The 24,946-nt window shown below is 39.3% G+C and overlaps 1 protein-coding gene across 1 annotated transcript in view; it reads left to right on the top strand.

Moving 5' to 3' along the window:
* The window catches only part of SLC15A1 (solute carrier family 15 (oligopeptide transporter), member 1), a 48,681-nt gene extending 23,822 nt beyond the window's left edge, over window positions 1–24,859 (top strand). Inside the window, exons 8-23 of the mRNA XM_005883630.2 lie at window positions 772–855; window positions 3,600–3,682; window positions 6,601–6,687; window positions 7,246–7,335; window positions 9,204–9,248; window positions 9,394–9,426; window positions 9,511–9,599; window positions 11,120–11,201; window positions 12,922–13,041; window positions 14,321–14,467; window positions 15,591–15,640; window positions 20,479–20,586; window positions 20,709–20,814; window positions 21,672–21,815; window positions 22,905–23,012; window positions 23,993–24,859. Of these exons, the coding sequence (XP_005883692.1) occupies window positions 772–855; window positions 3,600–3,682; window positions 6,601–6,687; window positions 7,246–7,335; window positions 9,204–9,248; window positions 9,394–9,426; window positions 9,511–9,599; window positions 11,120–11,201; window positions 12,922–13,041; window positions 14,321–14,467; window positions 15,591–15,640; window positions 20,479–20,586; window positions 20,709–20,814; window positions 21,672–21,815; window positions 22,905–23,012; window positions 23,993–24,187 (1,571 nt within the window). The 3' untranslated portion in view covers window positions 24,188–24,859. The remainder of the gene's footprint in view (window positions 1–771; window positions 856–3,599; window positions 3,683–6,600; window positions 6,688–7,245; window positions 7,336–9,203; window positions 9,249–9,393; window positions 9,427–9,510; window positions 9,600–11,119; window positions 11,202–12,921; window positions 13,042–14,320; window positions 14,468–15,590; window positions 15,641–20,478; window positions 20,587–20,708; window positions 20,815–21,671; window positions 21,816–22,904; window positions 23,013–23,992) is intronic.
* The last annotated feature ends 87 nt before the right edge of the window (window positions 24,860–24,946 follow it).

Raw genomic sequence — 24,946 nt, 5'->3', positions numbered from 1 at the left:
AACAGAAGTCATTGCATGTTTTCTACTAGTGAACTTCTTTCTCTACAGAGCTGTGAAATAGCTGGTCAAAGACAAAGTTAAAACCCCTTTAGGATCAGATTCCTGGAGGCTCCAGCATTCCATTAAGAGGATTTCCAGAATTCTCTGTTGCCCCTTCCAATGTCTTAATTTTTTGTATACCAGCCCTAGGATTTGAGAGCTAGCAAAGTCTGGCCTCTAGGCCCAATCCAGAAATGTAGAGAAGACTACCCATTTGTGTGCTGTCTATGGCTGCTTTCATCCTACAGAAGCAGGCTTGAGTCACTGGGACAAAGACTGATGGTCCACAAAGCCTGAAATATTTGCTCTCTGGCTCTTCACAGAAAAGTCTGTTGACCCCTGCCCTGTGTCATCTAAGTATTTTCAAGTTAGCACGAATTCAGGGACATACAAGATTAATTTTCCAAGCAACTCTTGATTTTATTTACTGAGTATTCAGGTCATTTTTATCTCCCCCACTAAGAAAACCCACTGCATGTAAGAACTGATTTTGGCATGACCGGTATCAGGGATCTACACAGGGGCGGGCGTTAGATCTGTCTCCATCTCCTGCTCTTTCTACTACAAAGCTGCTTTGCTCCTCTGGCACTGACATCAGTGAGGCAAATGGACATGTCTAAAACGTTAAGTGAAAAACAATATGTAATAACCAGTTAGGAATTTTTAGAAAATGGGAACTGTATGGGCATTACCAATGCCATAATGAATTTTAATCTGGTAATTTCTCCCCAGTTCAAGAATGTGGAATTCACAGTAAGCAAGCTTGTTACCCACTGGCGTTTGGGGTTCCTGCTGCTCTCATGGCCGTTGCTCTGAGTAAGTAGAATCAATTGAATTAACTCAATCCCATGATCAGATCAAGCCTTTACTTAATCACTGTGACCACTTTTTAAAAAGTCATGTAACAAATTGTAATGGTAAATAGTATGAAGACTTGCCAACCCATGTTAAACATGCTATGAGAAGTCAAAGAATGTAGAGTTGGCATTTTTCAGAAGGAATAAGACCAGAAAAGTGTTTGCAGGAAAAGGGATCAACTGAGTTGGACATCTAAACATGTGATACTATTTAGGCAGATTGAGATGAAGATGGCGAATCTGCTGGACTAGCTGAACCCATAGCTGAAGGCTTTCCTTCTTACCAACATGTGCTCATCTACAACTTGAAGACATGACAATCTGGTCCAGTTGTTTAAATACTTCCAATTCCATCTAGAGTTCCATAGTGTAGCATCTCAAAATGTTTCTACTAGAATATCTCCCCTCTAGGATGAATACATGTGTGCTAGATGCATTCATTCACACATGAGTTCTTGGCACTGGCTTTTTAGGAAGTGTGAAGAGATTTCTTCATGGGATAGTTTGGCTTGAGAGATGATGGGGGTCTTCGTTTCCTAGAACTGCCATAACAAAATACCACAGACTGAGTGGCTTTACCAACAGAAATTTATTTATTGTCTCACAGTTCTGGAGGCTGGGAGTCCAAAAATCAAGTGTCAGAAGAGTATGCTCCCACGTAAGGCCCTGGGGAGGATAGCCTCTCTTCCAGGCCTCTCTCCCTCTTGTGGTACCCAGGCTTGTGGCAACATAATGTCAGTCTGCCCATGGCCTTCCCTCTGTGTGCACATCTGTGTCCAAATGTCCCCTTTTTATAGGGATACCAGTCATATTGGAGTAGGGCCACCATAATGACCTCACCTTACCTTGATTGTCTGCAACGATTTTATTTCCAAATAAGCCATATTCTGAGGTCCTGGGGGTGAGGACTTCAACATCTCTGGGTACAAGAAGGAAACAGAGCCCAATTGCCATCTCAAGCTCAGAATTCTCCCCTTCGTATATGTCCATTTCCTTGCATAATTGTTTAACTACAGCCACACTCCCCTAAAAGGCTCACGTATACCTTTTTCTCTCTAATTCTGCGTGAGGAAATGGAGATAGAGAGGACTTCAGAAACTGTTGTTTTAGGCTGGACACCATATTAAGTTGTCATTAGGTAAATGGTCATTTAGTCTGTATGAGTCATTCTTACATCAAAGATTATGCTTTTTCATGTGGAGGAATTGAGAACAAGCCAAATCCTATGTATCAACACCCTCTCTAGAAGTTACTATCTGCAGCAATCTTATGCTTGAATTAGGCTTCAGTTAATCAGAAGCTTAAATATTAAAATATTAGCTAATTAAAAAAATGTACTGGCCTGGCCAGTGTGGCTCGGTGATTTAGCATTGACCTATGAACCAGGAGGTCGGTTGGATGTCCCATCAGAGCACAAGCCCGGGTTGCGGGCTCAATCCCCAGTAAGGGGTGTGCAGGAGTCCGCTAATAAATGATTCTCTCATCATTGATGTTTCTATCTCTCTCCCTCTCCTTTCCTCTTTGAACTCAATGAAAAATATATTTTTTAAAGTGTAGACCTAGTCTGTTGGGCACCTCTTCCATCCATGTTTGATTAAGGACAATTGGCATTGGGTTAAAATGTAAGTAAACTCTCCTTTCTTCAATTATAAAGAACATCTATAATAAGGCACATACTTGGAGATAATGCTTGAGTGTTGGCACCTATCAAAATCTTAGGCCCTCTCTTAATTGAGGGAAAAAGTGTAATTCAGATGATCAATTAGTGTTTTAAAATGTTTTTAATTCTGGTATTGGATAATCAGAAATCCTAGTATAGGGATTGTGTTTTCAGAGTTTCTTCCAGAAATGCTGTTTTTCCCTGCGTTATTTTTACAATATCTTTCCTAAGAGTTGCTTAATTATAAAAGTGTTTTTACTTGTGTAAAACTGGAGCTGCAGATGCAAATAATTGTAACTGTGATTCTGTACCATGACCACAGAATAAATTCTGTTAATGTGAGTAAGTAAAAGTTTCAACAGATAGTCCTTATTTTTTTCTGATGATTAAAAGAAGAACTTACCCGGTCAGTGTAGCTCAGTGATTGAGGATGGACCTATGAACCAGGAGGTCATGGTTTGATTCCGTCAGGGCACATGCCCGGGTTTCGGGCTCAATCTTCAGTAGGGGCCATGCAGGAGGCAACCAATCAATGCTTCTCTCTCATTATTGATATTTCTATCTCTCTCTCTCCCTTCCTCTCGGAAATCAATAAAACTATATTTTTAAGAAAGAAGAACTTTTTCTTGTCATTGCAACTGAAAAATTAAAGCTAATTTTTGTCTTTATAGAGTAATACATTAACCTAAATGTAAAAGCACTTATTTCTTTGTCTCCCTTTACATAGTGATAGAACTTGTGCCTAAATAGCTGAACTAAGAAATGTGTCACTTTATAAATCTTTGAGCAGCCCCAAGTTTTGGGAAGTAGATAGTAGTAGACATCTCTGTTTGTATGTGAGAACACAGATATAACAGTACCCAGAAGCTCCTGTGCTTGTTAGAATCAAAAGCACTTTCTTCACTGGGAGAGAGAGAGGTACCCCCATTCTATGAGTAACGCTGGTATATCTAAAATAAGGTTATAATTCAAATAAAAGCACATCTTCTGGGTCCCAGGTAGTTCTGACAACACCCTGTTACACATCTTCTTTTGCCCTGCAGTTGTATTTATCGCTGGCAGTAGCATGTACACGAAGTACCAGCCCCAGGGGAACATCATGGGTGAGGTAGCCAAGTGCATTGGGGTAAGTATCTCAGTCGCTCTCTCTCAGTGGCATTTGGTCACCCCAGAACCTTTCACTTCCTTCAAATTAGAATTCAATGAAGTGTCGACTTTCCTTTGGGCGTTGTATTAGTGTTCTTTACTACAGGGGTGGGCAAAAGTGGGCTAAATTACCAGCCACCATTACCTAAAAGGTAAATCACAAGTAAGGATACGAAATAAAAAACAACAATAATAACACAAATAAACAGTACAATAATTAATAAATAATAATACAAGGATAAACTGTGTTTTGCATGCTCACAACTGTAAACCTACATTTGCCCACCCCTGTATTTTGATAAATTAAATTTTCTTATAAAATTCGTCACATGGAAAAGGACACAAAACAGAACTCAACTAAAGAGGGATGGAAATGACTCTTGAACTTACAAAATGAGATCAATGGACATGGACAATCAAATCCAAATGACCCCACACCTATCAAAATGGTAGGCAGTGTCTGATGTTTGTTGGGCAGCAGTGTGACAACAAAGAGGCGTGGTTTGGTGCTGCGTGTCAGGAGTCTGATGCATGGAGTGTCCTTATTAATCCTCCTTTCACAAATCAAGGCTAAAAACATAACTTTTAAAAACCAGCACAAATTCACATTTTAAAATTATCAATGTAATGTTTACAACAGCAAAAACAATAAAACAAAACAAATATTTGCAGCAGCAAACACATAAGTCCACCAAAAATGGGAGGCCAGCGGCTAACCCACGTCTGTGCCGCGTTACGCAGCCCTCGGAAGTCTCGTCTTCAGAGACTGTTTGGTGACGAGAACATGCAGAACATAGTTTCTTCCACATACAGCTACATGGTGTATGCACATACGGGCACATTTAAAGTCAGGATATAAGTAATGGAGTCAAATAACTTGATTCCCCTACTTATGCCCCATGTTTTTAGTGACTATGTATATTGTATAATCAGGGGGAAATGTGTCACTTTATAAAAAAATAATTGTGAATAATTTTTTGGATGTAAAGGCAGCCTTAAGATAAAGTTAGGCCCCGGCTGAGTAGCTCAGTCGGTGGGAGGGTCATCCCATACACGAAAAGGTTGCTAGTTCCATCCAGGTCAGGGTTTGTGCAGGAGGCAACCAATTGATGTTTCTCTCTCTCTCTCTCTCTCTCTCTCTCTCTCCCTTTCTTCTTCTCTCTCTAAATAACATCAGTTAAAAAAAAAATCCTCAAAGATAATGTTGGGTCACTTTCTTTCTCTTTGCCTGGCTTTATTGCATTAAATTACATATGGGCACTTCACTTTGTGAAATTAACGTGTCCTCTCAGAATCAATTTTGTTCTCTTCCCTTTCAGCTATTCCTTCTTCCTTCCGTACTTTCCTCTAACATTAATTACATTGATCCCCATCACACATTTTTTTCCAAGCCAGGAGTGGATCTTACCAATGATCTCTCCAAGTCCTTCCTTCCCAAGTAACTGACAACTTTGTTCAAACTCCAAAAGAACAGCTTCATGCTATTTAGAATCATGAGACTTGTATTACCCTGCATCCAAAACCAGCCCACGGCTTTGAGTTACTGCCTTTCCGTCATGCACGTCCCCAACTAGCCCCACCACCAGCTTCTCTGCTGCTGCATAGTTACAATGCACTTGGCTTTTCCAGAAGGCCTCTTACTAACAAGGAATCCTAAAAGCCCCTAATTGTATGATGGTGGGTCAGTATATTTTCTAATCAGTGTTACCGTGTTTTAAAATATGTTTAACTGTAGCCATTACTTTTTATAAACCCCTTTCTGTGTAGTGGGTTCTCACTGTCCTTTATATGGCTGTACCATTTATTATAGGCCTTCAGTATAATATGGTGGCCACCAGCCACATGAGGCTATTGAACATTTAAAACGGGGCAAGTTTGTCCTAACTGGTTTGGCTCAGCCTGCGGACTGAAGGGTCCCAGGTTCGATTCCGGTCAAGGGCATGTACCTGGGTTGCGGGCACATCCCCAGTAGGAGGTGTGCAGGAGGCAGCTGATCGATGTTTCTCTCTCATCGATGTTTCTATCTCTCTATCCCTCTCCCTTCCTCTCTGTAAAAAAAAAAAAAATCAATAAAATAATTATTTTAAAAAGTAAAATAAAAGGTGGCAAGTTCAACTGGGGAACAGAATTTTAAATTTCCCTTTAAGTAATTTAAATTATATAATTCCTTATATATGTATTTCTATGGAGTGGGTCCTTTTAAATCTAAAAACCGATACTTAATTCGGTTATTGGAAAATTTTAAGTATCTTTAGAACAACTTAAGTATTTAACTCTAGTTTTTCAAACATAAATTTTATGAAATATAAATGCAGATCAAATATTCCTGATAAAAATTTAGCACTCAAATTAAAATGTGCTGTAAGGGTAAAGTATACCCTGGATTTCAAAGACTTAGTATAAAAAAGGAATGTAAAACTTTTTATGAATTTTTAAAATATTGATTACATATTTAGATCATGTTTTAGGTTTGTGGGGTTAAAAAAAATATATTTAAAATTAATTTTACCTGTTTCCCTTTTGCTTTTCTTTCTTTTCTTTGAATCATACCTCTGGAGCTATTTATTTATTTACTTATTTATTTATTGAAATAAATCACCATTGCTTTTTAATATGGCTACGGGAAAACATAAATGTTACAGGTTATGTTTCTATTGACTGCCACTTTGTAGAGTACAGTAGTAACAGTGTGACTTTGTTCACCCCACTCACTTGAAGATAGCAAGAGTTTAGAAATAAATGCGTCATGCCTTTTAGCAATGTCATTATACTAGTGTATACAATTTTATATTTTGCGTCTCTCACAAGTCTTCCATTAAAAGGAGTTTAATTGAAACGTGTTTCCCTGATAAAGTAACCAGTTCTGTTCTGAAATTTGCTTTTTCTTCCCTCCTTCAGTTTGCCATCAAAAATAGGTTCAGGCACCGGAGTAAGGAATTTCCCAAAAGGGAGCACTGGCTGGACTGGGCCCAGGAGAAGTATGACGTAAGTGATCATACTGCTGCAGTGTCCCAGGGACCTTCCTCTAGTGAGCGCCCACAGTTACAACTCATCTTCTTAAGGCTTCCTGGATGAGATCACCAACTGCGTCCTCAGAACCTTTAACGGCGTGTTAACTAAGACGCTGGGAGTGTGATTGTTTTATATTGAGATGAACTTGATTAACAATAGATATAATGTACCTGGGAACAATATTATCTTGTCATAGATTTTCATTCGGTACAATCTGCCAATTAATATATGTAATTGTGATCACATAACTTCAGTTTGAATCTAGAAGAGTTAAATGGTGATGGTGGTGGAGTGTACATTTAATAGTTTATATAAGTTTGAGCAATTTACCTCCTACACAGACGGTTTCACTCATATTTGAAATAGCTTAGGAAGTTTTCGTTTTCAAAAGGAACCTGGGGTAGGGTTTTTCGGGATTGTTCATCACCTCCCAGCGTGTCTCCAGATGCAGATAAGCCCACACTGAACCTAACATTGCTGATGACTGTGACATAATCCTCCTGATTAGTCCCTCCCTCACTCCAACCACAGGAGCGGCTTATCTCTCAAATTAAGATGGTGACGAAGGTGATGTTCCTGTATATTCCACTCCCCATGTTCTGGGCCTTGTTCGACCAGCAGGTAATGTGAAACTATGTTTTCGTACATCTTCATGTAGCAAACGTTCTTTGGGTGCTACCATGTACCAAGCCATAGAATCTGGTTCTTTAAAACGTTCTCTTCCAATTTCAATGTTATTCATTTATTTGATCACTTAATCACATTGAGTTTCTTTTTAAAAAAGCAACTCTAGATGGTTCTAGCCTCATCTCTGTTGCAAAACAAGAAGAAATTAGGTGTGTTCAAGTAAAGGAGACTTAGGAAAAACTGGATCAGAGTGTCCAACACTCTTTCGAATCAAAACTGAGAATAAAGAAAAATTGAGAAAAGAAAAACTGAGGGGAAAAAAGAAAACTAAACACTGAGAATAAAGCGTTTTCCCATTGATGCATCATGGTAAACAGATGCAGTCCCTTTTATGGGATCCACAGAATATTGTAACTGACAGGCACTTGACATCTTTCCATCTATATGGGATGCGTGGTTTAGAAGCACCATCCAGGGATGCACGGTGACACCCGAAGTCATTCTAACCAGAGCAGGAACTAGACCCCAGTCATTGCTTTGTCAACTGCTCTTTCTCCCACAGCTGTAAGATGCTGGCCTAGGAATGTTTCAACGTAGAGTTAGATAACTGAATGTATGATGCCTACTAGTCAAAGGAATAAGATATTATTCCTTTTAGAAACTGAAGTTTTTAAAAAGTTCACAGGCATGTGTAAACTTATGGTTCAGGGAGGATTACTGTATGGGTAAACCATCTCTTGTAAGAAAGTTGAGTGTACACATTTAACCTCCTTATTGGTAAGTGTGAAATCGAGAACAGCATTTGAAACACCAGGGGGGCAGTTTTGCACATTGATACAAACCTGTTACTGGATGTGGACTTGCACTAGAAATACACTCACCACCTTGTAGCTGTGTGTCTTGGGGTGATCCCTTAACCCTGTTGAAAGGACAGTAACCTGAAGCAAGGCTGTGAGGATCAACATGGAGAACTAGGGCATATACCCCTGTATTAAGAATTAGAACACTGCTGTGTATTCCTGACTTCCTCTGATGTCCTCCTAGTGGAGGGGATTGGTTATGTTGAAACATGTACGTCTTTAGTCCTCTGTGGGAATAATGATACTTGTACAGTCCCGAGTCATCTTTTCCTATGAAATAGGTTTAACATAACGAGGCCGCTCAGGTTTAAATTTGTCACTCTCTTCATGGAATCACATTTTGGGACAGCTTGGGCTGTCAAAATGGCTCTTAGCCATAACAATGCTCTCGAATCTGTGGTGCCAGTGAATACAGAATATCCTCAGGCTGTGAAGCTGCTTTCACCTGGCAGCTAATGTCCCCCCAACCTCAGAAATGCATTTTTGTCTTTCCTCAGGGCAGCTTTATCTCAGAGCAGAGCTGTGTAGGTGCTCTGTCGGGGTCAGGGTGTTATATGTTATGTTAACTTGCAGAGCAGAAATCCAAGTTGTTTCTCCTGACCCAGTATTACATGGAGCTGCGAGATAAACTCGGCATTGAAAAAATTTTAAATCCTGTCCTAACTGGTTTGGCTCAGTGGATAGAGCATCAGCCTGCAGACTGAAAGGTCCCAGGTTCAATTCAGGTCAAGGGCATGTACCTTGGTTGTGGGCGCATCCCCAGTAGGAGGTGTGCAGGAGGCAGCTGATCCATGTTTTTCTCTCATCGATATTTCTAACTCTCTATCCCTCTCCCTTCCTCTCTGTAAAAAATCAATAAAATATATTTTTTTAAATAAAAATTTAAATCCCATAACATTTCAGACCTCATTCCTGATTTGGAAAAAAAAAATCAACATTGACTTGTAAAATGTTTAAAAGCCCATGTTCCCAAATGATGCAGTGAACTTATTTGTTTTTAAGGGCTCAAGGTGGACGCTGCAAGCAACAACGATGAATGGGAAAATTGTAAGTTTAAGACATCCCCTGGTCACTGTTCCTTTGTTTTAGTCCCTTTGCCCCCTTTCTCCTTCGTTTTCATGACATTCCCAACCCCCCAGTTGATCACCTATGGGAACTTATCATGAGACTTCCCCCCCTCCTCTGTTTTTAGGGACTTCTTGACATTCAGCCGGATCAGATGCAGGTAAGAGACAATATTTAAGTTGCTTTCAGAGATCCAAGTCACCTGTGAGTCAGTGGTAACAGTCCATCTCCACTTCATCTGCAGACTGTGAATGCCATCTTGATCGTTGTCATGGTCCCCATCGTAGACGCTGTGGTGTATCCTCTCATTGCAAAATGTGGCTTCAACTTCACGTAGGTGACCGGCAGGGTGGGGTTGAGGCTCCGTTAGTCCTAGGACTTTGCAACTAGGCTGCACTCCCTCAGCTTCCAGGCCTCCATGGAAAAAAGAACCTGTCTCCCCTCCCACAACACCATCTATATGATGGGGCTTTTAAAGACATACATTTGAGCCCCGACCAAGTGGCTCAGTTGGTTGCAGTGTCATCCCATGCACCAAAAGATTGTGGGTTCAATACCCAGTTGGAGCACATGCAGGAGGCAAACAGGCCAATGTTCTCTCTCTCTCCCCCTTCCTCCCTCTCTAGAATCAATAAAAACATATACTCAGGTGAGGATTAAAAAAAAAAAAAGACATTTGATTAGATGACTGTGTGCTGATGTTTCTGAAAACTTTCCCTTAAAATAAAATGTTATTACCAGCAACCTGAAATAGCCTCTGAGTAAGGCTCTCTCAGATATGCTGAAGGTTGTTCAAAACAGGTGTCGCCAGGATGTGCCACTTTGGCTCAGAGAGTATTTTGTATTTTGAGCTGAACCCAATCTAGAACCTGTGGGCTCACGAAAAAAAACTGTCTGTTTCTCCCTTGGAGAACTTAAATTGGGGGGCTTGCCTATAATGAGTCATTACCAGAAATAACTTATTATGACTTATCTAAACGGCAGGATAAACACCCAAGTTACTGAACAACTGCTTTTCTGTTATCTTACAAGCTGCCCTCCTCCCCTCTGAAGCCCAAGGCATCTTGACTCAGGATGCTATCTATATCCCACTTTCCCTTTCTGTCTCTGAACCTCTCATGTATGTGGGGTTCCCATCCATATATATGCAATTAAATTTGGTTACTTTCGCTTGTTAATCTATCTCATGTCAATTTAATTATCAGACCAACAGAAAGAACCTAGAAGGGTAGAGGAAAATGTCTTCCTCCCCCATAATCTAGATCAGTGGTTCTCAACCTTCCTAATGCCACAACCCTTTAATACAGTTCCTCATGTTGTGGTGACCCCCAACCATAATATTATTTTCGTTGCTACTTCATAACTGTAATTTTGCTACTGTTATGAATCGTCATGTAAATATCTGATATGCAGGATGTATTTTCATTGTTACAAATTGAACATAATTAAAGCATAGTGATTAATCACAAAAATAATATGTAATTATACATGTGTTTTTCCGATGGTCTTAGGCGACCCCTGTGAAAGGGTCGTTCGACCCCCAAAGGGGTCGTGACCCACAGGTTGAGAACCGCTGATCTAGATGATAAAATGTTAACTATCATCCAGAGTATCACCTGAATTATAATTTCTAGAAAGTAAATGTAAAAACACAAATGAGACTCTCTATTACATTTAGTGTCCCTAGTCTTGGCCATGAATAACAAATGAAGAGCTGCTTTCAATCGCATGTGTTTTGGAAGGGAAGTTAGTCTGTTTGGGGATGGTGGGAGAGGAGTGTGTCTTTGGGGGACATAGCATTAGCTTGTTTGTATGAGACTGGTTGGGAGTCACTCTCTTGCTTATCCCATCAGCCCTTTGAAGAAGATGACGGTCGGCATGTTCCTGGCTTCCATGTCTTTCGTGGTGGCTGCGTTTGTGCAGTTGGAAATTGATGTGAGTTGTCCTCTGGTTCTCCAGTGGCCTTTCCTGGCTCAGGCATTCAGGTGGGGTGTTCAGAAGTCTTCTTTCTCCAGGAGTGAAAGGATTAGGGAGGCCAGAATCTTTGCTAACAAACTGTCCTGGAACTATGGACAATGCACCCCAGGGGCAAAATAGGCCCTTTCTGACGCATGGACTGCTGGGTGTTATCTCTGCAAAGGATGCAGCCAGGAATAGGGTCGACAGGTACACTTAATTAGGAGAAAAGCTGGACCACATTTACATAAGGAGCTTCCTTTTCAGTTTTTATAATGGGAGATAAGTTTATGAAACTAGTACTTTTATGAACTCCTAAAAGAGCTAGTGAAAGGAAGTTCAGCACTCACAAAGTATTTCAAAACTCTGTCAATTGTCTTCTTGATGGGCTTCTGCCCTTTTGTATTCCAACTTTTCTAATAATGATTAGTTTTCAAGCTAATTCACATGTCTATTGGACCCACAATGGGGCTAAACTAAACTCCTAATGCCCTTAGTCTAACATCAGGTCCTAGGAACCTGGTGTTATGTAGTATGTAAAATAAGAGGTAGAAGAGCTCTCTCTCTCTCTCTCTTTCTCTCTCACGCTCTCTCTCTCTTTCTCCCTCTCTCCCTCACTCCTTCCTTCTCTCTTTTTTAATTTATATTTTTAATTATGATAAAAATATACATAACAAAATTTACCATCTTAGTCATTTCTAAGTGTACAGTTCAGCAGTGCTAAATACTAGTATATTCACATTATTGTGCACACAATCTTTAGAACGCTCTCATCTTCCCAAACTGAAACCCTACATCCATTCAACAACAACTCCCCATTCCTCCTCCCCAGCCCCCAGCCCCTGGTAACCACCATTCTACTTTCTGTCTCTATGACTTTGAATATTCTAGGTACCATATTAAGTGGAATCACACAGTATTTATCTTTTTGTGACTGACTTATTTTATTTGGCATAATGACCTCAAGGTTTATCTATGTGGAGCATGTGTCAGAATGCCCTTTCTTTTGAAGGCTGAATAATATTCTGTTTTATGGATATAGCACATTTTGTTTATCCATTCATCTGTTGATGGACACTTAGGTTGTCCCACCTCTTGGCTATTATGAATAATGCTATTATGATCATGGGTGTACTCAGTTTCTCTTGAACATAGCTAGCTTTGTGGAAAATTAATTGTGGAGCTGAAATAGAAATAGATTGCTTCAGTGACCGTGGGGTTTGAGAGAGGACATGTAGGGAAAAGGCAGAAACCCTGGGAAAAGGTGTGGAGGCAGGAGGGCATAAAACATTTGTGAGAGGCTGTTTAGAGCACCATGTCCAGGGCTGAGGTCTGGGCGTCCAGAGTTGGAGGGGAGGCATCCCGAGCAAGCAGCTCTCAGGTGCCACAAGACACGCATTCATTTAAGCTATGGTTCCTCTGACCCCCCCAGTTATTAGGCTTCATAACCTGGCATCCCTTGGCCTGGAGGTAAGAGCAAGAAAGCCTCTTTCTGATTACTTCCATGTTCTGTACAAACATCATTTTCTATGGGTGCCAGGAAGGGAGTGATTAGAGGCTTTGGGGGCTGGTTAAGTACGTGGTGTGCCTCAGCCAGCACAGCTTTCCGTGGCTGGGGAAGGGGACTCTAGTCCTCAGGTTGAGGTATATTCCATACAAACTGAAGACCTCACTGCCAATTGTCTTTTATTTTGTTCAGAAAACTCTTCCGGTCTTCCCCGAAGGAAACCAAGTCCAAATTAAAGTATTGAACATAGGAAGCAATAACATGACTATATATTTTCCTGGAGAGACGGTGCACGTTGGCCAAATATCTGCAGTAAGTAGAAGGAACAGAAATTTATTTTTCATCATCTGGCCTGAGTTATAATAGGATTTGCAGAATCTGATCTTCTTGGTCCTGGTATAAATTCCAAGATAAGCCCAGAGGGAAATGTCTTAATATCGCGATCTCCTTTTGGTTTCGCTCTGGACCAGTGCACATTAAACTTCAATGTGCATATGAATCACCTGGGGAGCTTGTTAAAACGCAGACTCTTGATCAGTAGGTCTGAAACCTTCCATTTTAACAAGCTTTCAGGTGATATTGCTCTGCTGGTGCATGAACCACACTTTAAATAGCAAGATCTGCGTCAGTGGTCCTCCAGCAGGGGCAATATGATGGGAGAGAAGTTTATAAAACTTGTTCTTTTATGAACTCCTAAAAGATCTAGTTGAAAGAAATTCAGCACTCACAAAATACTTCAAAAGTGTGTAAATTATCTTTTTTATGGACTTCTTCCCTTTTGTATTCTAACTCTTCTAATAATGGTTAGTTTCCAAGCTAATTCACATGCCTGTTGCACCCACAATGGAGCCACACTGACTCCTAATGCCTTTAGTCTAAGATCAGGTCCTAGAAATCAGGTGTTCTGTGGTTAAGGGACATTTGACAATCTCTGGAGACATTTTTTTATTATCACACCTGGAAGTGTGCTATTCTCCTATGTAGAAGCCAGGATGCCACCACACAGTCCCTCCCCCCAACAAAGAATTACCTAGCTCCACATGTCAATAGTGCCAAGGTTAGAAAACCCTAATGTGGACATTCATTGGTCTGGATTAAAGTTCTCAATCTTGAGTCCTTATTTGGTCACCTGGAGAGCTTTGAAAATTCTGATATCTGGGTCCCACCCCCATAGATTTTTATTGAACTTATCTCATTCCTATTTAGACACCGTTGAGAACCACTACCTTAGATCTTGCCAAATTAATAATCTTGAAGTAAAAAAAAAAAGTTTTACTCCTAATGCTTGGGGCAACCCAGTATTGATTATCTCCAGGGCTGATGCTGTTCTTTGCCCAATGATAGAAATGATTTCTATAGCATGTATCTTCATAAAAGAAAATGATAGTAAAATGCTGGATGAAAAGTGTAATTCCTGTGGTAATACTGAACAACTTCATGGCAGAGTCTGTAAGGGTGGGGGGCCGAGACATGCCAGCTCCCCCAAGGCACTTTTTGACGTGTACGAACGTGCACTGGGAATGTCGAATAATATGCCATGACAGTGTTCAGTTACACAGTGTTAACTATGACTCCTTTCCCCCTGTTACAGACAAATGAATTTAGGACTTTTGATTTGGACAAATTGACAAGTATAAACATTTCTTCTCCTGGATCACCAGTCACTCCAGTAACTCCTGATTTTCAGCAAGGTCATCGCCATACCCTTCTAGTGTGGGGCCCCAATGATTACCGAGTGGTAAGTAGCTGGACAGCTGACTCTTTACTAGATGTGCTGTTGGAGACATGGTCTTTTAGTGGTGTGACTTTTACTTCTATGCCATAATATATTAGATAACCCTCAATTTCTTGCTTCTTCAAACACACAAGTCATTTGACTCCCAATAAAAGTTTGACTGGTGGATGTGAATGGTTAATATTAAAAAATGTATAAAGAACTTTTGAGTGCCTTGGCCAGGTGGCTTGGTTGGTTGGAGCATCATCCCATACACCAGAATATTGCAGGTTTGATTCCCAATCAACGCACATACCCAGGTTGTAGGTTTGATCCCCAGTCGGGGCATGTATGGGAGGCAACTTAATGTTTCTCTCTCCTCTCTTTCTCTCTCTCTCTCTCTCATCAATAGAAATATATCCTCGGGTGAGGATTTTTTAAAAAAAAGAACCTTTCTCTCATCAATAGAAATATATCCTTGGGTGAGGATTTTTTTAAAAAAAGAACCTTTGAGCATGGTGTGTGTGCGTGTGTGTGTGTGTGTGTGTGTGTACACATACATAAGTCACACAGAGTATGTGTGTGCATTCTCAGTGACTTTTTGAAATAAAGTTTAAAACATATCTTTAATTGTATTAATTTTAAAATCTTGCCCTGGGTAATTGAGAAATTGGTGCAGTTTCTATAAAAAGTATAGTGAATACATCAAAAAGCAATAAAAATCACATAAAATATTTTATGACAAAGTATAGGATCTAGATATGCATATAAAGAAGCTGTGAAGGTGTCATTGAACTAAATGAGGGAGTTGTGGATATTCTGCAAGGTGAATGTAAGTGAGCTTCTATAGAACTGCAATATTGAATTAAGACTTCTGAGTCATGTGATTAATTAGGGAGCTGTTGAATGGATTGTTCTGAACTCTTGGAGCACAGTGTTCTGCAGAACCACTGGGAAGCAAGCATCAAAACTTGTAGAAACACATGTTAACTTCAAGGAAAACTAGGGCTGAAGGATGGAGCCCTGCAAATGTAATCATCATGCCCTTAACTCCCAGGATAAATGTCAATATCATTCTTCTCAGAGGCTGAAATGATCATCTAAATGTATTCTAATGGATTAGATTTTAACATGTTTTCTTTCTCAGATAAAGGATGGCCTTAACCAGAAGCCAGAAAAAGGACAAAATGGAATCAGGTATGTGTATGCCTTTAAAAATTAAGTTGTATCAGCTTCTTATGGAAGTAATGTATACCCATAGTAATGTCCAACTGTAACAAGGATTTAAAATGAGAATATGGATTTATCCCAAGAGGGTATGCTGGTTCAACATTTTTTTAAAATTAACCAATATAGTTCATTATCTTAATAAAATAGAGAGGAAAATCCATAAAATCATATCAATTGATGCAGAAAAAAGCATTTGATAAAATTCAGTATCCATTTCTGAGAAAAATTCCCAGCAAACTATGAATGAATATGTCTTATGGGCCCTTGAGTAGAACGTATATTCCGTGGCTTTGGGGTGAAGTGTTCTGAAGATGTCAATTAAGTCCATCTGACCAAGTGAGTCATTTAGGGTTGCTGTTTCTTTGCTGATTGTTTGTCTAGAGGATTTATCCAGAGATGTCAGTGGTGTATTAAAGTCCCCTACTATGATTGTATTGTTGTCGATCTCTCCTTTGATATCTTCCAGGAGTTTTTTAATGTATTTGGATGCTCCTGCATTGGGTGCATAAATGTTTACCAGGGTTATATCTTCTTGTTGTATTGATCCCTTTATTATTATGAAGTGGCCTCCCTTATCTCTGGTTATGGCCTTCACTTTGAGGTCTATTTTGTCTGATATAAGTATTGCTACCCCAGCTTTCTTTTCCTTTCCATTTGCCTGGAAGATATTTTTCCATCCCTTCACTTTCAGTCTGTGTGAGTCCCTTATGAAGGGAACTTTCTTACTCAGAAAAAGGATATCTGAAAAAAAATCCCCACGCTACCATTATACTTAATGGTCAGAGTCAAAGGGCTCTCCCCATAAGATCAGAAACAAGGTAAGATCATCTATTTTCTTTACTTATATTCAACATCCTTCCAGAGGCTAATGCAATAAGACAAGAAAAATAAGTAAAAATATCTAGATTGAAAAGAAAGAAATAAAACTCGCTACTCACAGATGGTATAATTATCTGCATAGGACATCCCAAGAACTCTACAAGAAAATCTCATAGAATCAATAAGTGACTTTAGAAAGAGTCCAAGGTACATGGCCAACCACAAAACAAACATATTTATATACACCAGCAATAGACAATTGGAAACTGAAACTTTAAATAACATTTACAGTAGCTCAAAAATAAGGTGAAATACTAGTTATAAGTCTAAGGAAACATATACAAGATTTGAGAGTTGAAGCTACAAAAGGCTTATGAAAGAAATTAGTGAAGAGCTAAATAAATGGAGAGATATACTGGGTTCATTGATTAGAAGACTTAATATTGTAAAGATGTCAGTTCTCCCCAAATTGATCTGAGGTTTATTGAAATTCTTATCAAAATCATAGTATTATTTTTTGTTTATTTTTTTCCAGTTTTATTGAGTTATAACTGACAATGTTGTATATATATTTAAAGTATACAATATCATGATTTAATATATGTATACACTGTGAAGTATTTCCACAATTAAGTTAACACATCCATTAACTTAATTGTTAAATGGATGTGTTAATTGCTTAAGAGCTAATCTCCTAACAAATTTCAAGTATACAATACAGTATTATTACCTATAGTCACCATGTCATACATTAGATCCTCAGAACTTACTCATCTTAGAACTAAAAGTTTATACCCTTTACTGAACATCTCCCCATTTCCCACTCCCTGGTCCCTGGCAACCACCATTCTACTCTATTCTATGAGTTCAGCTTTTTTTTTGTCAGATTCCATATATAAATGATATCATACAGTACTTGTCTTTCTCTGACTGGTTTATTTCACTTAGCATATGCCCTCCAGGTCCATCCATGCTGTCACAATGGCAGGATTTTCCTCTTTTTATGGCTGATTCATATTCCATTATATATAACATATATTATATACACAATGAAAACTTTCATATGTATGAAAATATTGATAAATCAGATTTCATCCTAACTAAAAACATTTGTTCTATAAATCTCACTGTTAAGAGAATAAAAGGATAATCTACATACTGGTAGAAAATATTAACAAATCACATATCTGGCAAAGAATTTGTATCTAAACATATAAATTACTCTCAAAACTCAATAATAAGAAAATAACCCAGTTAAAAACCAGAGCAAATGATTTTAACAGACATCTCACTAATGTTTACAAATATTAACAAGTAAACACATGAAAAGATGTTCAATATCATTGGCCACTAAGGAAATATAAATTGAAACCACAGTGAGTTCATGACACCTATTGGATGACTATAACATATTTTTAAACTGACAATGGATGAAGGCCACCCTAATTACATTTTACCTCTTTAAAGATCCTGTCTTCAAATACAGTCACATTATAAGTAAAGAAATCATTCGTGTAGATAATGTGATTGTATGCTTCCTTGGTTTCTAAAAAAATCTCAAACTTAAAATTGAAAAAAAAAGCTATGCAAAGGTCTAGCTGTAAGTCCAGTTTATTTCAACCCTGTCATACTGATAAAAATACTTTAAGGAGGAAATGAGAGAGAGGCATAGTGGCCTTAAATAGATTTTTAAAAAAACATCTTCATTTAAAAAGTTGTGAAGGTTTTACCAAAGATACTAGAACAACTGGAAATTCACATGCAAAAGACTCAAGTTAGACCTTCCCGACCTGATACCATACACAAAAATTAAATCAATGGATCATAAACTTAATATAATGAAAACAATAAAATTTGTAGAAGAATAACAGGAGTAAATGTTTGTGACCTTGGGTTAGGTAATGGTCTTTTAGGTATGAAACTAAAAGCACAAGCAACAAAATAAAATAATAATAATAATAACTTGGGTTTCATCAAAATTGAAAACTTTTGTGTTACAAGTGATATCATCAGAAAAGTGAAAAGACAGTTCACAGAATTAGTGAATATGCCTGCAAATCATGTATCTGATGAGATATATTCTGAATATTTAAAGAATTCTTACAAGTCAATAGTAATATGATAGATAACCCAGTTTTTTAAAGGGACAAATATTTGAATTAAAATTTTTCCAAAGAAAATATACAGATGCCCAAAAGTCCATGAAAAGGCTCTCAACATTATTAGTCATTAGGGAATGACTGTGATTTGACTAATGAAAATCAAAACCACAATGAGATTTCACACTCACTAGGCTCTAATTTTTAAAATACAGACAATAATAAACTGCTGGTGTGAATGTAAAATGAAGCAGCCACTTTGAAAAACTGTTCCTTAGAATGTTTAGCATGGAGTTACCATATGATCCTAGGTATATGCCCCAAAGAAATGAAAACATATGTCTACCCAAAAGCTTGTAGATGAATGTTCATAGAAGCATTACTCACAATAGACAAAATGTGGAAATAGCTCAAGTGCCCAAACTGATAAACTGTGGTCTACCCATTCAATGAAATATTACTTAGTCATAAAAAGGAATGAAGTACTGATATATGCTACAAAACATGAATGCACCTTAAAAACATTATGCTAAGTGAAAAAAGCCAACTGGAAATACCCCATATTATATGATTCCGTTTACATGAAATGGCAGGCAAATCTATAGAGACAGCAGATTAGTGGTTGCCAGGGACTGAGCAGGGGCAAGGGAGTCACTGCTAATGGGTATTGAGTTTCTCTGGAGTGATGAGAAATAGATTATTATGATGGTTACACAATCCTGTGGACGTACGTACTAAAGCCACTGAATTGTACACTTTAAATTGGCCTGAATTTTGGTGGTATAGAAATTTATTCACAAAGCCGTTTTTAAAAAAATGAAAAGGACCCAGTCTCTCAGCACCTTGGTTATTCTTTAAGAAACTGGTCCCATCTTGTCATTTTCTCAGCTGGTTCCCATTCTCCATACCTCATTCCAGGTTCACTTTGTAGCCTTCGATCCTGGCACTCCTAAGAGGCCCAAGCTACCTTGAGCCTAGGACTGGCTGTGTCTGATCAAAGCTAGTAGAGCTCAATAAATCATGGGTCTGGACTCTCCTCACCCTTCAAAGCACTCAGAGTGTGTTTGCTGCTTATGCTCAACTATTTTCTACATTTTCTATGTGTTTTCATGTGAAAACATATCTGATATGTAGGATGTTGCATTTTTTTAGATTATGTTCATTCTTTTTGGAATTTATACCAGCCTGAGGCATATGTCAGGCAGGTAATAGTACCCTAGTACTCTAGTCTGAGGGTGGGATTTATTCAGAGCTTTATAAGTTATAAAGCCAGGACCGAGGCCCAAGGGTCCACTTCCTAACTTTATATTCTGCCCACTGTTGCGCTTTTGAATGGTTCATCTTAATCTTCAATAAAAGCAGCTTTGACAATTTGGAGCAGTATTCGTTCTACCTATTAGACTCCTGGTGACACACACCAGCTTCCAGCTTCTATATTAATCACCTATCAAACTACACCAAGTGGAAAGCCTAAGGATGTCAGACCTGAGTTTAATTCATACGTTCTCAGCAACTTCTGCTTTTGGTCTTTCACCGCGTCAGCTCTAAAGCTTCTGAAGCAAGGAACGCAAAGGCATAGCTACCTTCTTAAAGGGGAAGGGATCGGCACCTATTTCAGCCTGTCCCTAATATCCCAAACATCACTGAAATTGTTCCTCCTTACAACGTACTTAGAACAGTTCCTGGCATTTAACTGTATTAAATAAATTGCTTTAGGTGTGTCCTCCTGAGTAGGTGAGCCTGAGATGGCTTACCTTCCGCCTTTACTCTAGAAATCTTCAGTTCCCGCTGATAAGGGAGCATAACCCAGCTTCAGGCGCAAAATACTGTGACTGAGAGCAAATCATTCCCTAGTCCAGCCACAAGCAAGATGGTTTTCTGTTTCAGATTTGTAAATGCTTTTGGTGGGAGCTTCAACGTCACGGTGGATGGGGTCCTCTATGAAGACGTTACCAGTTACAATGCCAGCAAATATCAGTTTTTTTCTTATGGCACGTAAGTACCTATACTGAATACTTTGTTCCAAAGTTTATGGATTCCAAGTCTTATTCTTTAAACAGTACATTGAAACTTTTAATACCCAGAATGTTAACCTATATTATTCTTTCTTTCCATAGAAAAAACATCACACTGAGCTCACTAGAGATTCCAGGAGGCTGCAATAACTCCTTTAAATCATTCGACTTCGGATTCGGTAGTGCATACACATATGTAATCACCAGGGTGAGTAGCCCATTCCATCAAGCCAGAAGCGCCTCTCAAACCGTCTTCATCTGAGTCTCACAGACACTTAGGACACAGTCATGTTTTAACCAGAGTAATATTAGGATCTGTATTTTTAAATGGGCTTAGAATTAATCAAGTTCACCACCAAGTCTTTAACTTGTCATTGACTTAAGTTCACTGTTAGAATAACATTGAGCAGACTGACATACGCTCACCAAAACTTCACATTGACCAGTATCTGATGCTCTTAGTGCACAGAGATGGCAATCTTTGAAACAAATCTGACTCCCAATCTACTCTCTTATTTAAAAGAAATACGCTAGGGAACATATTTCCAAATCCCACCATAGCTATCTCATCATGAATACAAATTGCAATGCTGCATATTTACATTGAAAATGTGTACTTACTTGCCCTAGCCTGTTTTTCCCAGTGGTTAGAGAATTGGCCTGCAGACAGAAGGGTCTCGGGTTCAATTCCAGTCAAAGGCATGTACCTCTGTTGTAGGTTTGATCCCCGAGCATGCAAGAGGCAACCAATCGATGTCTCTCTCACATCAATGTTTCTCTCTGTCTTTCCCCCTCCCTTCCACTTTCTCTAAAATGCAATGGGAAAAAAATCCTCAGGTGAGGATTAGTAAATAAATAAATATAGATAGATAGATAGATAGATAGATAGATAGATAGATAGACAGACAGACATAAAATTTTAAAGAAAAAAAATGTGTACTTACTTGGTAAATCATTTGACGTAACTCTAGAAGTCAAAACTTAATTTTCCAATTTGAGCAATTTTTACTTTAGCAGCAGTCTTGATTTTCATTTCTTTTTCTCACTTTTGCCTTATTGGTTTAGAGTGGTAGATGCCCTAAACTGGATGCATTTGAAGATATTGCACCCAACACCGTAAACATGGCCCTGCAAATCCCGCAGTATTTCCTCATGACCTGCGGCGAGGTGGTTTTCTCTGTCACCGGACTGGAGTTCTCATATTCTCAGGTTTCTTGTTCATTTTCTTACCACCCTTCCTCTACCCTGCCTTCAAAACACTGCTGGGACTTCATTTAAATCTGTGTTAACTATACATTTATAGTTTAAAAAAGCTCTAGAAAGCATTCTGGTATATTCCACCAAACCAGGTTTTTGAGGTCACCACGCCTTGTCTTTATTGACTGATGGCATGACTGTTTAGCTTTGTGAGTGTGTATATCATCTGTGTCTATATTCCCACAGTCATACTCAGAGGTTTATAGTCCTAAGTAGGAAAAACTATATTAACAACGGTCACCAGGGTCATGAGATCGAGGGGGCTCTTCTTTCTGAAACAAACCAATGGTATCAATGATTCATAAAAGTGCTCACTTCCAGGCCTGTGTCCTCATTATCTTTATGGTTCAGTTGTGGTCTCTCTATAGCTCCTAGTAAACACACAGATTAGGGCCTAGCTTTTAAACATTAAAAAAACAAAACAAAACATTGCTTAGTGTATTAATGAGGCAAAGTTTGCCGATACCTGACTCAGAACTTAATTTCTGAATGATTTTATCAAAGCTACAGTTATAGTCAGGGTATGCCCATCATGTCTAGTATCTTCAAGTTTTGCAGTGAAAATCGTTAATATGAGCTGGATGATCCCTTTCTGTGGTGACCTCACAGGAGATGATATAACATAGGTGACAAAAGTTGGAAGAGAGCCTTTGGTGACGTGACAGAGAAGCTCACAGGAGAGCAAGCTCACCGCCCAGAGCGCAGCCTCCATGGGGGAAGGGGGTGGGGGGCGCGAAGGTGTTGTGCTGGACGGCTTTGCTTGGAAGCCCTTCTGTAGAAATAGGATCCGTTCACCTGTACATTTGTCTGTCTAACTAGGATGGCAACGTTGAGAGTGAAAAACAAGGGTTCCTTGTATGTTCGTGCCACTTGAAGATTTGGGGTATCTTGCTACCCAAGCAATTATCCCTTTTACATTCAAACCAGCCTGACCTTTCATGTGCATGTTTAGGGTGACGGCTCACATACAGGAATCACTGGTTGTGTTCTCTTGCTGAGGCTGAGATCCAGATTGGCATCCTCTTTGCTCTGCTTCCTCAGGCTCCTTCCAACATGAAGTCGGTGCTGCAGGCAGGATGGCTGCTGACAGTGGCTGTGGGCAACATCATCGTGCTCATCGTGGCAGGAGCGGGCCAGATCAAGGAACAGGTAGGGGTGGGAGAGGAGAGCTACCTCTGTCTCACCCATCAGTGGTCATCACGGTGACCCTTCCTAGCCATCGACATATATGTGGTCATCTCAGTGAGCGGCTGGATAAAACTGCCAGACCGGCCAGATGGGGCAGTTACCAAATGGTCTTATGGCCAAGTATGTGCTGATGCTTCTTACGTCCACTGGGCGTTATACAGTTGGAAAGTAACAACAAAAATAACCAGATTGAGTTCACATACCTACACCCTGATGCCGTTTACTATCAAAGAAAAGTTCTGTCCTGGCTTCAGTGAATGCAACGTAATGGCCCCAAACTAGGCATGTTATCCAGAAACTGGCATTATTCCTAAAGTTAAAGGCATCCTAAAGGTGGTTGTAATTTCTCCGGCTAAAATAAAGTAAGGGCTTTCTATGATACTTACTAGTAAACTCTCTCCTTCAGCACATCAGCATATCCTCATAAGGGGGTTGTCCCTCACCCCGCCCCATCAGTGTCATTACTTCCCCTACCGGGTCCCCTCAGAGCATGCGCTACTGCTGCGTGCTCATGGGCTCGAGGTACTGCAAAGGAGAGCATGGGGCTCTTCCCTCAAACAGTTTGGCATATTCCTTTTCTTTCAAGAGTACTGCCTGGTGTTTCTTTGGTCTCCCAGGGCCCAGCTATGTGCCTTACGACTTGGGTTTTTCAGAAATTTTCCCTCATCTTCCCAAAGTCTTGTGTTTCTACTTTCCGGTGCTCTAAGAAAGAATGTTATCTTGACACTTGAGCATTCACGAAAGCTGGCCCTTCTGTATCTGTGGCAATTGCTGACCATTCAATTGCTATGGCAGAAGCCTACCAATTTTCCCTCACAATTTAATTTCAAAGTACCTCCCATCTGGGCATAGCAAGAACATATACATGTGCTATATCCACTACTATAACCGGGATTGTTTTTGTTTGTTTTTTTCCTGCTCCAACTCCAATTCCTTCAAAGTGGGCCGAGTACATTCTGTTTGCTTCATTGCTTCTGGTTGTCTGCGTCATCTTTGCCATCATGGCTCGACTGTATACTTACATCAATCCAGCGGAAATTGAAGCTCAGTTTGATCAGGATGAAAAAAAGAAGAAGCCAGAAAGCATATATGCCGAAATAGATTCCGCCTCACAGACACTGCAGACAAAGATGTGAATGTCAGGAAGCTGGTGGAGGACGCATTGGGCCCAGAGTAGTCCCTGACTTGTGTCTCCAGGTGGCAGGACGCTGTTGGATGGCCCCTAATGGGGACGATGTCAGCATTATGAACCAAACCAAGAAAGCAATTTTCTAAGCAGCCCTCAGTGAACCTAAAACTCTGGAAGAAGCCTTTTTTTTTTTTAAAGAGAAATCTTATTTAAGGTGCGCATGCGTGCACATACACATTTTTACACCACTATGAGCATTCCCTGCATTCAACTCTTTTCCTGTCACACAAATGAAGTTATTTGGGACTAACTTAATTGTTGGAAAAAGTGACCAAGTTCCATATGGTTTGCATTCTAACACTATATGGAAACAATGTTAAACGAGTCCAGAGACAATGTGAAAGTGAATTTATAGGCTTATGGATGGTATATAATAAGCTAGTATTAAGTGATACCTTTACCTTTTGTCTTTTGTTTTGTTTTGTTTTTCCAGTCCCTACCTCTTTTTAAATTATGTGTAACTTAAAAAAAACACTCAGGTAAAAGTCAATAATGATTTTTAGAGTCTCAATGGTATGAAATAAATTCCTGTTCTTAAGAATAAATGTCTGCATGTCTTTGGGTAGAGTAATTCTTAACATGTTTCCTGATTATTAAAGCTGTACACATGTTAAAATTTCATCAGAGGTTGATAAAAGCATGAACAAAAGAAATGCCCACATTAACAAATGAAAGGAACATGAAATATGAAGGTTTGTTTCTTCCT

This window comes from Myotis brandtii, unplaced genomic scaffold, assembly GCF_000412655.1.
Source record: "Myotis brandtii unplaced genomic scaffold, ASM41265v1 scaffold796, whole genome shotgun sequence".
NCBI classification, from domain to species: Eukaryota; Metazoa; Chordata; class Mammalia; order Chiroptera; family Vespertilionidae; genus Myotis; species Myotis brandtii.
The sequence above is the reverse complement of the archived record's forward strand: the minus strand, read 5'-3'. Positions and strand labels throughout refer to the sequence as shown.